This window comes from Bos mutus, chromosome 11 (assembly GCF_027580195.1).
Source record: "Bos mutus isolate GX-2022 chromosome 11, NWIPB_WYAK_1.1, whole genome shotgun sequence".
In the NCBI taxonomy this organism is placed as follows: Eukaryota; Metazoa; Chordata; class Mammalia; order Artiodactyla; family Bovidae; genus Bos; species Bos mutus.
In genome coordinates, this window is record NC_091627.1 from 78707514 (window position 1) to 78721019 (window position 13506).

Consider the following 13506-nt stretch of genomic DNA (forward strand, 5'->3'; position numbering starts at 1 on the left):
AGCATCAATTCTTTGGTGTGCAGCTTTGTTTATAGTCCAACTCTCACATCCTTACATGACTACTGGAAAAACCATGGCTTTGACTTGACGGACCTTTGAAGGCTTATCAGAAGAGGGAAAATTTGGATATGCCTCTAAAGTTATAGCAAACCCTTATCTCCGGGTTTAAGAAACACCCTTGCTGCTGCTGCTGCTAAGTCACTTCAGTCGTGTCCGACTCTGTACGACCCCATGGAAGGCAGCCTACCAGGCTCCACCGTCCCTGGAATTCTCCAGGCAAGAACACTGGAGTGGGTTGCCATTTCCTTCTCCAATGCATGAAACTGAAAAGTGAAAGTGAAGTCGCTCAGTCATGTCTGACTCTTAGCAACCCCATAGACTGCAGCCTACCAGGCTCCTCTGTCCATGGGATTTTCCAGGCAAGAGTACTGGAGTGGGGTGCCATTGCCTTCTCCGAAGAAACACCCTTAGGAAAGTTAATTACCGATATTTAACATTCACGTTAGAAAGGCTAAAGGTTGATTGTTTTTCATTTTTTCCATTGCAAATTACAAATAATGCAATCAACAGAAACATAATTGAAAAAAGTTTAAAAGAGGAAAGAAGAAAATAAAAACAAAGCGGATTAAGAGAAGGAAAAATAAGAAAAACAGGAAGGTGGGTCGGCCTTTCCAAACACCTCGCGCCCCATCTCCGACCGGTCCGGGTCCGAGCTCCGCCCCCAGTCCTGGAAGGGGTCCCACCCCAGAGCTTCAACGAGATCCTCGTTCTAGCCCCGCCTCCGTTCAGCGTGGCTCCACCCCATTCTGGGAGATGAGCGCCTAAGCGGCGAGTCCGGGGGGAGCCAGGCGGGACTTCCGGCGTTTGAAAAACTTCCGGCGGGAACCGGAAGATGTTGTCTAGCACACAGACTCACGGAGCTTCAGACACGCCGGGCGGGAAGGTGAGCCGAACGTCCGCCTTCGCGGGCTTCTTGCGGGCTCGCTGGAGCCAGGTGCCCGGGCTCCGATATTTTTGGGACCATTAAAAAAGTTCTGAGCGATCACTGGGGGAATAACATCCGTTTTTAAAGTGAGGAGTTTCATTACATAGTACTGACTGCAGTATCCCACACCCTGCCCCCTCGGAAAACCCGTCCTAGCTGCTGCGTGTCACCTGGCGCGTTTTCTCAGTCAAATTTCAGCACTTAGTACATAAGCGCAGTTGTGGGAAAGCCGGGTAGATAGACCTAGTTTGTTTTCATACCTCAAATGAACGGAGGTGGGGGAGGAAGCGCCCTTTTGACTCTCAGATCCTGTCCCGGGCAGAAGCAGCTGCATCCTCAGCTCTGTGCCTGAGGGCACACTGAATTGGTTGTTTGTGGGGAGCTTAGTATCTTTAGCTTTTTATTCTTGGGCGGGTGAGATTCACAAGGAAGAGTCTTTTCACACTTCTCCCTAGATGGTAGGAATCTGCCTGGCAGGTTTTTTGGGAGCACAGTGGGAGAAGGGGACCGGAAATCTCTGTATGGTTCCCCTACCAACAGCTGTACTTGGTATCCCCTAGTTTAGAGACTCTGTTTTACCTTCTCCGGAGAAGGAACCTCCAGACTTTTTCCAGGGGCGTTTGTTAATTTCATGAAGCAGAGTAGAGCTTGTAGAGACATTCCTTTGCCTCAGACAACATATACCCAGCTCCTACTCCCTTTACCCTTAGTTCTGAGGTATCAGATACCGTGTCCTGTGCTTTTTTTGGAGGATACTGCAGAGAAAATTCGGAGAAGGCAGTGGCAACCCACTCCAGTACTGTTGCCTGGAGAATCCCAGGGACGGGGGAGCCTGGTGGGCTGCCGTCTGTGGGGTCGCACAGAGTCGGACACGACTGAAGCGACTTAGCAGCAGCAGCAGCAGAGAAAATTGGTTTGGTTCTGAAATGCTCCCACTGCTGACTTGGGGGTTTAATTTTTACATAGTAAAATCTGCTAATCTTTTAGGCTTTTGGAATTTTGAGTCATGCCTAGAAAAAGCTTTATTCTCCCACCTCCACTCAAAGTTATGAAAATAGTGTTCTTTAATTTTTGTAGTACTGTAGTTTTTTAAAAAAATTTGGTACCTTTACATCATCAGTGTGGAATGTATTGTTAGTTCATGGTGTGGAAGCAAGAATTAAACACTTGTTTTCCTGCAGAGGATAGCTGGTTGTCGTAATACCACTTATTGAATAATTCATTTCTGTCCTGATTTGAAATGCCATCGTATCATACGCTGACTTCCTCTGTTTCTCTGTTGTGGTACAATACATTCAACACAGAAATCACAAGTTATCCATTCCTTTATAATCAGTATCAAGGAGCAATTATTTAAGGAATGATGGCCTTGAGAAACATAAAATTCCAAAAAGGGGGTGAAGGAGAAGATGGAAGAATTTTCTGTCTACTTCCTTTTGTTCTCCTGGTTCCCTCTGGGTGCTTTCCTGTCAGGTATTTCTGTACCCACTGTACTGAGTTGAGGGATAGCTGCCAGGAGGATGTGTTCCCTTTTTTTGTGACAACCCCTTTGGTATTTCTGGGAAGTGTTCCTTCTTCCAGCAGGAATTAGAACAGAGGCATTATAATGTAGGCCTGGTTTAGGAACTTGTTGAAAGGTTTACAAGCGTGTTCGAGTCCACTGTAGTTTTTAGGTTTGACCTACATCCTTTAGGTAGTAAAATTTATCAGCTAAAGCAAAATTTGTGTATTGTATGACATCTCTGGCTGTTTGACTCTTTTTTTTTTAAATTTAGAGCTGGGCCTTTGAATTTGTGAAATACTTTTTAGTGGGATTTGTGATTTATTATCCTACTTAAATATTGTGAAATTTTATAATAAGGGACTAAATTATCTTGTTTTAGGAACAACCTGGCTGCTTAGTCAGTCAGCATCATGTAATTGACTGTCAGCTTTGTAGATTGGCATTAACTGTATTCTTAAGAAGATAAAGAAGAGGGAAGACATTTCTTGTCTTTGAGATACAGTTTAATAAAGGACTTTATTATTTGCTGTCTGATAAATTATCAAATAATACTTCGAGTATATGCAAGCCTATAATTCTGGAAAAAAAATTAAGAGTTCTCACCCTATAGGACTTACATTTTTCCAAAGATGGCCCACGCTCACCAGGCTTTTGAAGTTATTGGAAGGCTGTTAGCTGCCCTTATAATTGGCAGCCATAGAAGGGAAAACAAGTGTTCAGGCTTGTGAATGATTGTCATTTTTTTCCTCCTATGGCATTTTCTAGCAGAAGAGCTATTGGAGTGTTAGTTTTCAATGGCACATCATTTTGTAGACAAAATAAGTTATCAGTCATGCAAGTGATTTAAATCATGATGATTTCATGTTATATTTCTTCTTCCAGATGTCATCATTGCCAAGGAGAGCAAAAGCAAAGGTCCAGACTGTGATACCCAAAGATGAATTCTCTTCCTTCTCTGAGTTGTAAGCATACTTGTTTTACATGGCGTGGGAGAATGATGTATATTTTAAGGATATGCATTCTGTCATTTACTAACTTCAGAAGTCATTTTTTTGGAAGAAAGCTTTGTTTCTTCATTCATTCATGCAACAAATATCTACTGAACTCACTGTATTTATTGAACAGAGTTGTGTTCCAGGCTCTGTTTAGGTGTTGATGATACACTGTTGAACAAGGAGGAAGTGACCAACTAAGTATATAATATAATATTTACACTAGAATATACGATCCATGGGAGTAGAGGAGTTTTTTATGTTGATTTAGAGCGCAGTTTCTCAACTTCAGCACTATTGACCAGATAATTCTTTGATGTGGGAACTGTCTTTGTAGGATCTTTAGCAGCATCCCTGGTCTCTACCCATTAGTTGGTTATATTTCCCCTCCCCCACCCAAGTAGTAACAATCAAAAATGTCTTTAGATATTGTTTAAAAATGGAAAACCTCACCATGACTATGGTGTGACATGACCCATTTACTATTTACTACTTAAGGTAATAAATGATTTTCTATGTCTTGAGTATATGGTTGTGTATATTGGTTAGGTAAGAGGAAAATGAAGGGAGACCTGTGATTTACAGTGTATTGGAGGGTATTTCTGGTCAAATTTCTTGGTTCAGTTCATAGTCTGTATTCACATCACTACATTTTATTTTAAACATCTACCTTCTTTTTTTTCAAGAAGCATATGTCTCTTTTTCAGAAACCTTTAGCATTTGGCTTCTGTTTCCCGAAAATTTTTCTGTCGTTTTACTCTCAGATCATCTGCCTCTGAAGATGATAAGGAGGACAGTGCCTGGGAACCCCAAAAGAAAGTCCCCAGAAGCCGTAAGCCACCTGTTTCCAAGGTATCCAAACCAAAGAGAGTACCACGAGTGAAGAACACGCTGCAGATCAGTGATGGCTCGGAAGACGTGGCTGTCAAGGAGGAGCTGGTAGGTACCTTAGCTGGATAGAGGGAACCCTGCAGTGTCTTTTTTTTTTTTTTGGAGGGCGGGCACAGGTTTATTGCAGCCAAGCACCCTGCAGTGTCTTCTTAATTAGTGATGCTACTTTCTCCTTATATGGACTAGGAAAAACCAGGTAAATGGCAGAAACTGCGGATCAATGGTTTCCTCTGCCAGGGGTCTTAATGGTATTTACCATCAGATCTACCACATTGGAGGAAGAAGAATATTTATTACCTGGCACATATGTCTGTCTTGCCATAAGCAAACACTGTATCTGCACCAATCTGGATTAAAAGACACCAACAACAATAAATTATAGGCTCTGTTGCAATATCAAAAGAATTATGCATTTCTAAAATGCAAAACTTTTAATATGCAGTGAAAGAATAAAAGAATAATTGAAGGTTATTTAGTTGATCTTTTCTCCTATCAGCCAGTACCTCTGTTTCTTCATCTTTACAGGCAAACTTTTCACTAACACACTTTTAGTGGGTAGGTGAGTAGGTTTTACCTATAGCTAAGAAACCACAATCACAGAAAACTGACAAGTCTGATGACGTGGACTGCAGCCTTGTCTAACTCAATAAAACTGTGAGCCATGCTGTGTAGGGCCACCCAAGACAGATGGGTCATGGTGGAGAGTTCGGACAAAACATGGTCTACTGGAGAAGGGAATGGTAAAGTGCTTCAGTATTCTTGTCTTGAGAACTCCATGAACAGTCTGAAAAGGTGAAAAGATAGGACACTGAAAGATGAACTCTCCAGGTCGGCAGGTGCCCAGTATGCTACTGAGATTGATGGAGAACTAACTCCAGAAAGAATGAAAAGACATAGCCAAAGCAAACACAACACCCAGTTGTGAATGTAACTGGTGATGGAAGTAAAGTCTGATGCTGTAAAGAGCAAAATTGCATGGAAACCTGGAATGTTAGGTCCATGCTGCTGCTAAGTTGCTTCAGTCGTGTCTGGCTCTGTGCGACCCCATAGACGGCAGCCCACACGAATCAAGGCAAATTGGAAGTGGTCAAATAGGAGATGGCAAGAGTGATCATCGACATTTTGGGAATCAGCAAACTAAAATCGACTGGAATGGGTGAATTTAACTCAGATGACCATGATATCTACTACTGTGGGCAAGAATTTCTTAGAAGAAATGGAGTAGCCATCATGGTCAACAAGACTCTGAAATTCAGTTCTTGGATACAGTCTCAAAAATAACAGAACGATCTCTGTTCGTTTCTAAGGCAAACCATTCAGTATCACAGGAATCCAAGTCTATGCCCCAACCAATAATGCTGAAGAAGCTAAAGTTGAACAGTTCTATGAAAACCTACAAGACCTTCGAGAACTAACACCCAAAAAAGATGTCCTTTTTGTTATAAGGGACTGGAATGCAAAAGTAGGAAGTCGAGAAACACCTAGAGTAACAGGCAAATTTGGCTTTAGAGTACAGAATGAAGCAGGGCAAAGGCTAACAGAGTTTTGCCAAGAGAACGCACTGGTCACAGCAAACACCCTGTTCCAACAACACAAGAGAGGACTGTACACATGGGCATCACTAGATGGTCAATACCAAAATCAGATTGATTATATTTTTAGCAGCCAAAGATGGAGATGCTCTATACAGTGAGCAAAAACAAGACCAGGAGCTGACTGTGGCTCAGATCATGAACTCCTTATTGCCAAATTCAGACTTAAATTGAAGAAGTAGGGAAAACCACTAGACCATTCAGGTCTGACCTAAATCAAATCCCTTACAAATATACAGTAGAAGTGACAAATAGATCCAAGGGATTAGATCTGATAGACAGAGTGCCTGAAGAACTATGGATGGAGGTTTGTGACATTGTATAGGAGGCAGTGACCAAGACCATTCCCAAGAAAAAGAAATGGAAAAAGGCAAAATGGTTGTCTGACCAGGCCTTACAAACAGCTATGAAAAGAAATGAAAGGCAGAGGAGAAAAGGAAAGATATACCGATTTGAATGCAAAATTTTAAAGAATAGCAAAGAGATAAGAAAGCCTTCCTCAGTGATCAATGCAAAGAAATAGAGGAAAACAATAGAATGGGAAAGACTAGAGATCTCTTCAAGAAAATTAAAGATACCAAGGGAACTTTTCATGCAAAGATGGGCACAATAAAGGACAGAAATGGTATGAACCTAACAAAAACAAAAGATATTAAGAAGAGACGGCAAGAATACACAGAAGAACTATACAAAAAAGATCTTCATGACCCAGATAATCACGATGGTGTGATTACTCACCTAGAGCCAGACATCCTGGAATGCAAAGTCAAGTGGGCCTTAGGAAGCACGACTATGAACAAAGCTAGTGGAGGTGATGGAATTCTAATTGAGCTATTCCAAATCCTAAAAGATGATGCTGTGCAAGTGCTGCACTCAATATGCCAGCAAATTTGGGAAACTCAGCAGTGGCCACAACTGGAAAAGCTCAGTCTTCATTCCAATCCCAAAGAAAGGCAATGCCAAAGAATGCTCAAACTACCGCACAATTACACTCATCTTAGACGCTAGCAAAATAATACTAAAAATTCTCCAAGCCAGGTGTCAACAGTACGTGAACTGTGAACTTCCAGATTTTCAAGCTGGATTTAGAAAAGGCAGAGGAACCAGAGATCAAATTGACAACATCCGTTGGATCATCGAAAAAGTAAGAGAGTTCCAGAAAAACATTTATTTCTGCTTTATTGACTATGCCAAAGCCTTTGACTATGTGGATCACAATAAACTGTGGAAAATTCTGAAAGAGATGGGAATACCAGACCACTTTACCTGCCTCCTGAGAAATCTGTATGCAGGTCAAGAAGCAACAGTTAGAACTGGACATGGAACAACAGACTGGTTCCAAATAGGAAAAGGAGTACGTCAAGGCTGTATATTGTCACCCTGATTATTTAACTTACATGCAGAGTATATCATGAGAAATGCTGGACTGGATGAAGCACAAGTTGGAATCAAGATTGCCAGGAGAAATATCAATAACCTCAGATATGCAGATTAGAAGGAGATCAGCCCTGGGATTTCTTTGGAAGGAATGATGCTAAAGCTGAAACTCCAGTACTTTGGCCACCTCATGCGAAGAGTTGACTCATTGGAAAAGACTCCGATGCTGGGAGAAATTGGGGGCAGGAGGAGAAGGGGACGACAGAGGATGAGATGGCTGGATGGCATCACCAACTCAATGGACGTGAGTTTGAGTGAACTCCGGGAGTTGGTGATGGACAGGGAGGCCTGGCATGCTGTGATTCATGGGGTCACAAAGAGTCGGACACGACTGAGCGACTGAACTGAACTGAACTATGGCAGAAAGCGAAGAAGAACTAAAGAGCTTCTTGATTAAAGTGAAAGAGGAGAGTGAAAAAGTTGGCTTAAAACTCAGCATTCAGAAAACTAACATCACGGCATCTGGTCCCATCACTTCATGGGAAATAGATGGGGAATCAGTGGAAACAGTGACAGACTTTATTTTTTTGGGCTCCAGAATCACTGCAGATGGTGAGTGCAGCCATGAAATTAAGACACTTACTTCTTGGAAGGAAAGTTATGACCAACCTAGACAGCTTGTTAAAAAGCAGAGACATTACTTTGCCAACAAAAGGTCCGTCTTGTCAAAGCTATGGTTTTTCCAGTAGTCATGTATGGATGTGAGAGTTGGACTATAAAGAAAGTTGTGCGCCAAAGAATGATGCTTTTGAACTGTGGTGTTGAAGACTCTTGAGAGTCCCTTGGACAGCAAGGAGATCCAACCAGTCCATCCTAAAGGAAATCAGTCCTAAATATTCATTGGAAGGACTGATGCTGAAGCTGAAACTCCAATGCTTTGGCCACGTGATATGAAGATCTGACTCTTTTGAAAACGCCCTAATACTGGGAAAGATTGAAGGCAGGAGGAGAAGGGTAAGACAGAGAATGAGATGGTTGGATGGCATCACCGACTCAATAGACATGTGTTTGCGTAAACTCCAGATGTTGGTGATGGACAGAGAGGCCTGGCATGTTGCAGTCCATGGGGTCGCAAAGAGTTGGACCCAACTGAGCAACTGAACTGAATTGAACTGAAGAAAGTATTGACTTGTTTGTTACAAGAGTTTGGAGGTCTTTTATTAAGGGTGGCATAGCTGCACTTAAAAGTAGCCTGGCTGTCTAATTAGGAAATACATCTTAGTTGCCTGGTTCTTTGTTTTGGGGTCACTAACCCTTTGAGAATTTGATTATAGTTATGAACTTTCTCTTCAGGAACACGTGCACATGCCCATCCTCTAAGTTTTAAAGTTTATTTTAAGAGCGTACAACTTAAGAACCCTTGTCATGGCGACTTCTTGATCCTTTCCATTATGCTTGATGTATGTATATTTTTTTTTAAGGGAAAAAGAGAATTCACATGGGAAGCCTCTCAAGAGATATTGAGCTAGTTTTCTAGCTCAGTCAAAACACATGGAGCATTTTAGATTTCATTTCATTGGTTTTTCATCTTGCCTTGGTGTAACCACCACTGAACAAAATAATTGAAAACCCTATTTTGGGTGGAGCTAGAATTGGTAGTCTCTTAATAATTTTAAAATCTGTTGCTAGCAAGCATCGTAGACAAAATCCATTATTCAGTCTCTTCCTTTCCATATTGCTATACTTTGCCAATCCACTGGCCATTCCTCTTCATTTGAAGAATTTAGCTGCAGCTTCATATCTTCCTCTCTGCCATCTTCTGTAATTTTTCTCAGTGCTTTCCCTCTCTACTTGATGAGCCGTCTAGTACCTTGTGTTCCTGGTTCTTTAACCTCCACACCTCCAGGGACTTTTTCTTCTCTGCCTTCACTCCCCTGCTCATGATCTCAACCTGAATCTTGTCATGACCAGAAGCTGTGCTACCTCTGACATTTCTATTGTGTCTATCTCACTTTTGTGCCATCAGTTCACTGTTTCCTGTCTTACTACCCTACTTGCTCAGATGCCCTCACTGCCACAATTTTGCCGTTTCTTCAGAACTTCTTAGCAGTTCTCAGCCTAGGGAGCTTGAAAAAAATGCCAATGCCTAGATGCCTTTTCCGAAGAATTCTGGAGGTGAGCTTGGTACCAGTGGTATTACTTTTTTAAAGCTCCTCATGTGATTGTTATGTATAGTCAGAGTTGAGATCCACTACCTAATCCTTTGACTCTAGAGCTCTGTCATTGTCCATCAGCCCATTATTTTCCTACCTAATCTAGCTTAGATTACATAATCACTTTTTATTGAATAGTAAATAGTAAGACTATTTCAGTTCAGTTTAGTTCAGTCACTCAGTCGTGTCTGACTCTTTTCGACCCCATGGATCACAGCACGCCAGGCCGGAGTTCACTCAAACTCATGTCCATCGAGTCGGTAATGCCATCCAGCCATCTCATCCTCTGTCGTCCCCTTCTCCTCCTGCCCCCAATCCCTCCCAGCATCAGAGTCTTTTCCAATGAGTCAACTCTTTGCAAAGTACTGGAGTTTCAGCTTCAGCATCATTCCTTCCAAAGAACACCCAGGACTGATCTCCTTTAGGATGGACTGGTTGGATCTCCTCGCAGTCCAAGGGACTCTCAACAGTCCTCTCCAACACCACGGTTCAAAAGCATCAATTCTTGGCAGTCAGCTTTCTTCACAGTCCAACTCTCACATCCATACACGACTACTGGAAAAACCATAGCCTTGACTAGACGGACCTTTTCTGGCAAAGTAATGTCTCTGCTTTTCAATACGCTATCTAGGTTGGTCATAACTTTCCTTCCAAGAAGTAAGTGTCTTTTAATTTCATGGCTGCAATCACCATCTGCAGTTATTTTGGAGCCTCCCCCCCAAAAAAGTCTGACACTGTTTCCACTGTTTCCCCATCTATTTCCCACAAAGTGATGGGACCCGATGCCATGATCTTAGTTTTCTGAATGTTGAGCTTTGAGCCAACTTTTTCACTCTCCTCTTTCACTTTCATTAAGAGGCTTTTTAGTTCCTCTTCACTTTCTGCCATAAGGGTGGTGTCATCTGCATATCTGAGGTTATTGATATTTCTCCTGGCAATCTTGATTCCAGCTGGTGCTTCTTCCAGCCCAGTGTTTCTCATGATGTACTCTGCATATAAGTTAAATAAGCAGGGTGACAATATACAGCTTTGACGTACTCCTTTTCCTATTTGGAACCAGTCTGTTGTTCCGTGTCCGGTTCTAACTGTTGCTTCCTGACCTACATACAGATTTCTCAAGAGGCAGGTCAGGTGGTCTGGTATTCCCATCTCTTTCAGAATTTTCCACAGTTTCTTGTGATCCATACAGTCAAAGGCTTTGGCATAGTCAATAAAGCAGAGATAGATGTTTTTCTGGAACTCTCTTGCTTTTTCCATGATCCAGCAGATGTTGGCAATTTGATCTCTGGTTCCTCTGCCTTTTCTAAAACCAGCTTGAACATCTGGAAGTCCACGGTTCACATATTGCTGAAGCCTGGCTTGGAGAATTTTGAGCATTACTTTACTTGCGTGTGAGTTGAGTGCAATTGTGCAGTAGTTTGAGCATTCTTTTGCATTGCCCTTCTTTGGGACTGGAATGAAAACTGACCTTTTCCAGTCCTTCTTTTATTTGATGCTACATGGCTGACTTAAACCAAGGCACTAGGTGAGCCATAGCTTCTGCCTGCACTGAGCAGAAAACAGCTTCACCAATGACTTGATTTGTTTTACATTAGATTCATAACCAATTTGTTTTACATTAGATTCATAACTTCAGACCCTTGATTTGCATCAGAAATACCTGGTAGACTTACTGTTTTTTTCCAGCAAGTTTGATTTTCGACTTTTTTCTCTTTAAACTTCCTCACTTCCTTTCCCTTCTCTCACTCAGCTGATGCCATTGCCTTTTATTTATTTGAGAATATATGATATTTCTCATTTTCCCATGACCAAGCTGAGACCAATTAAATAATAATGACCAATTAAATAATGATCTGCTCATATTTGTTTTCACCTTCTATCCTGTTGCCGTGGAGTAAGTGTCATTCCTCCTACCAAGGATGGGTTTGCCTCTTGGGCTTATTATCTCATGCTCTCTTGTGTAGAGTCTCTGTTCCCTCTGTAATCTCCTTTCTTTTCTCTTGTCAGCTTTTCTTCCTAAATTGCTTCTGAGTATAAAAATGCTTTTACATCTAGTTTTAAAGAAGCCTTCCCTTGACTCCATATCCCTTTCCAGTTAGCTGTCAAGCTCACACAGTACAACATAAGGGGGTCAAGGCCAAGGCCTACTGACTGATTGAACTGGTAAAGATAATGAATCACTTTTTTGATTTAGACACTTTACAACTTTCAGAGATAGTATAAAGAAGGATGGTCAGATTCTTCCTGGAGTTTTGGGTTTAGTCATAGGCTACCTAATTAGCATTTGAAGTGTTATGAGTGATTAAAAAACCCATGAAGGCGAAAGAAAATGTACTATGATTATTCAGTCTGTCAAAGATTCAAGTTAAATAAAGGAGAAAAAATATTTTCATGGCTTGTTAAGCTTGAGTATGTCACTGGGGAAGGCTGTAGAATCTTAGAAGCTTTAAAAATGGAGCAATATTGCCATATGGTTTTCATCTGTATTTTGATCTAAACATGCTTGCTGTTGCTGCTAAGTCACTTCAGTCGTGTCCGACTCTGTGCGACCCCAGAAACGACAGCCCACCAGGCTCCCCTGTCCCTGGGATTCTCCAGGCAAGAACACTGGAGTGAGTTGCCATTTCCTTCTCCAATGCATGAAAGTGAAAAGTGAAAGTGAAGTCGCTCAGTCGTGTCCAACCCTTAGCGACCCCATGGACTACAGCCTACCAGGCTCCTCTGTCCATGGGATTTTCCAGGCAAGAGTACTGCAGTGGGGTGCCATTGCCTTCTCCTAACATGCTTAGATTTACCTTTTCTCAAAATTTTTGGTCGTTGGACTTCTTTACACTCTTAGAACTTACTAAGGACCCTAAGGGACTTTTGCTTATGTGGTTTATGTCTGTAAATATGTACCATATTAGAAATTAAAAATGAAAATAATTGATTAATTAAAAATATTATTAAACCTATTTCGTGTTAATGCAAATAACATGTTTTAATGAAAAATAGGTATATATTTTCAAAACAACCAAAAATTAATGGAAAGAATGATGTTGTTTTACATTTTTGCAATTATCTTTAATGTCCGACGTATAGAAGATAGAAGATAATTTAAATAAAAAAGAAGGCCTCTACACAGGTATGTATTTGGAAAAGTAAGTGATGTTGTAATATCTTAGATAATTGTGGATATTTGATACTATATCCAAACTCAGTAAGTGGTACTTTCTAAAAGATTTCTTTGTGGAATCTGTAACGACACTGTATTCTATTACATTAAAATCTGTTGGTCTGTGTTATTTGAATGGATCTTTTACCCATGCATGAACTTGTAACATTATGTGTTGGTCTTTAGGCAAATGATGAGGCTTCCTTGGTGGCTCAGTGGTAAAGAATCAGCCTGGCAGTGCAGGAGATGTGGGTTCAGTGCCTGCATTGGGAAGATCCTGTGGAGAAGGAAATAGCAACTCACTCCAGCATTTTTGCCTGGGAAATCCCATGGACAGAGGAGCCCGGCAGGCTACAGTCCACGGGGTCACAAAGAGTTGGATACGACTTAGCGACTAAACAACAACATTTGGAAAATACTGGTTCACAGATTTACTGTGAGACAACCACTGCACGTCAGTATGCATTGGCCTGCAGCAGAAGTTCCTTATGTGAACATTTGTGCTTTACATACATTTCAGTACAGAACATAAATATGAAAAAGGTGTGTTTTCAGGGATTGAAATTGTAAAAATTAATAACTTATACTGATTCATTCTTAAGTGAAACTGACAATTGTTTTATTGCAAGTGTGTGACAGTGAAGGGAGCAGTGATTATTAGTACGGCTTGGTGCACTATCTTGGTTTTTGCTACCATTGCTCTTGTACCATTAGTGAAATGTCAAGTGCCTTGACATTATTATGAAAACAGTTGTGAACTTGCAGATCTCTTGAAAGGATCTTGTGTCTGTGAGAAAC

General features: G+C 41.3%; 1 protein-coding gene across 5 annotated transcripts in view; it reads left to right on the forward strand.

The window, feature by feature from the left end:
* The first annotated feature begins 893 nt into the window (after positions 1-893).
* SRBD1 (S1 RNA binding domain 1) overlaps positions 894-13506 on the forward strand; it is a 244418-nt gene continuing 231805 nt past the window's right edge. For 3 of the 5 annotated variants that reach the window (XM_070379641.1, XM_070379642.1, XM_070379643.1), the window contains exons 1-2: positions 4283-4420; positions 12895-13251. In XM_070379641.1, coding sequence (XP_070235742.1) covers positions 12955-13251 — 297 coding nt within the window. In that variant the 5' untranslated portion in view covers positions 4283-4420; positions 12895-12954. Of the gene's footprint in view, positions 944-3371; positions 3452-4245; positions 4421-12894; positions 13252-13506 lie in introns of those variants that run through there. The other 2 variants (XM_070379644.1, XM_005897586.2) reach the window with 1 other exon arrangement.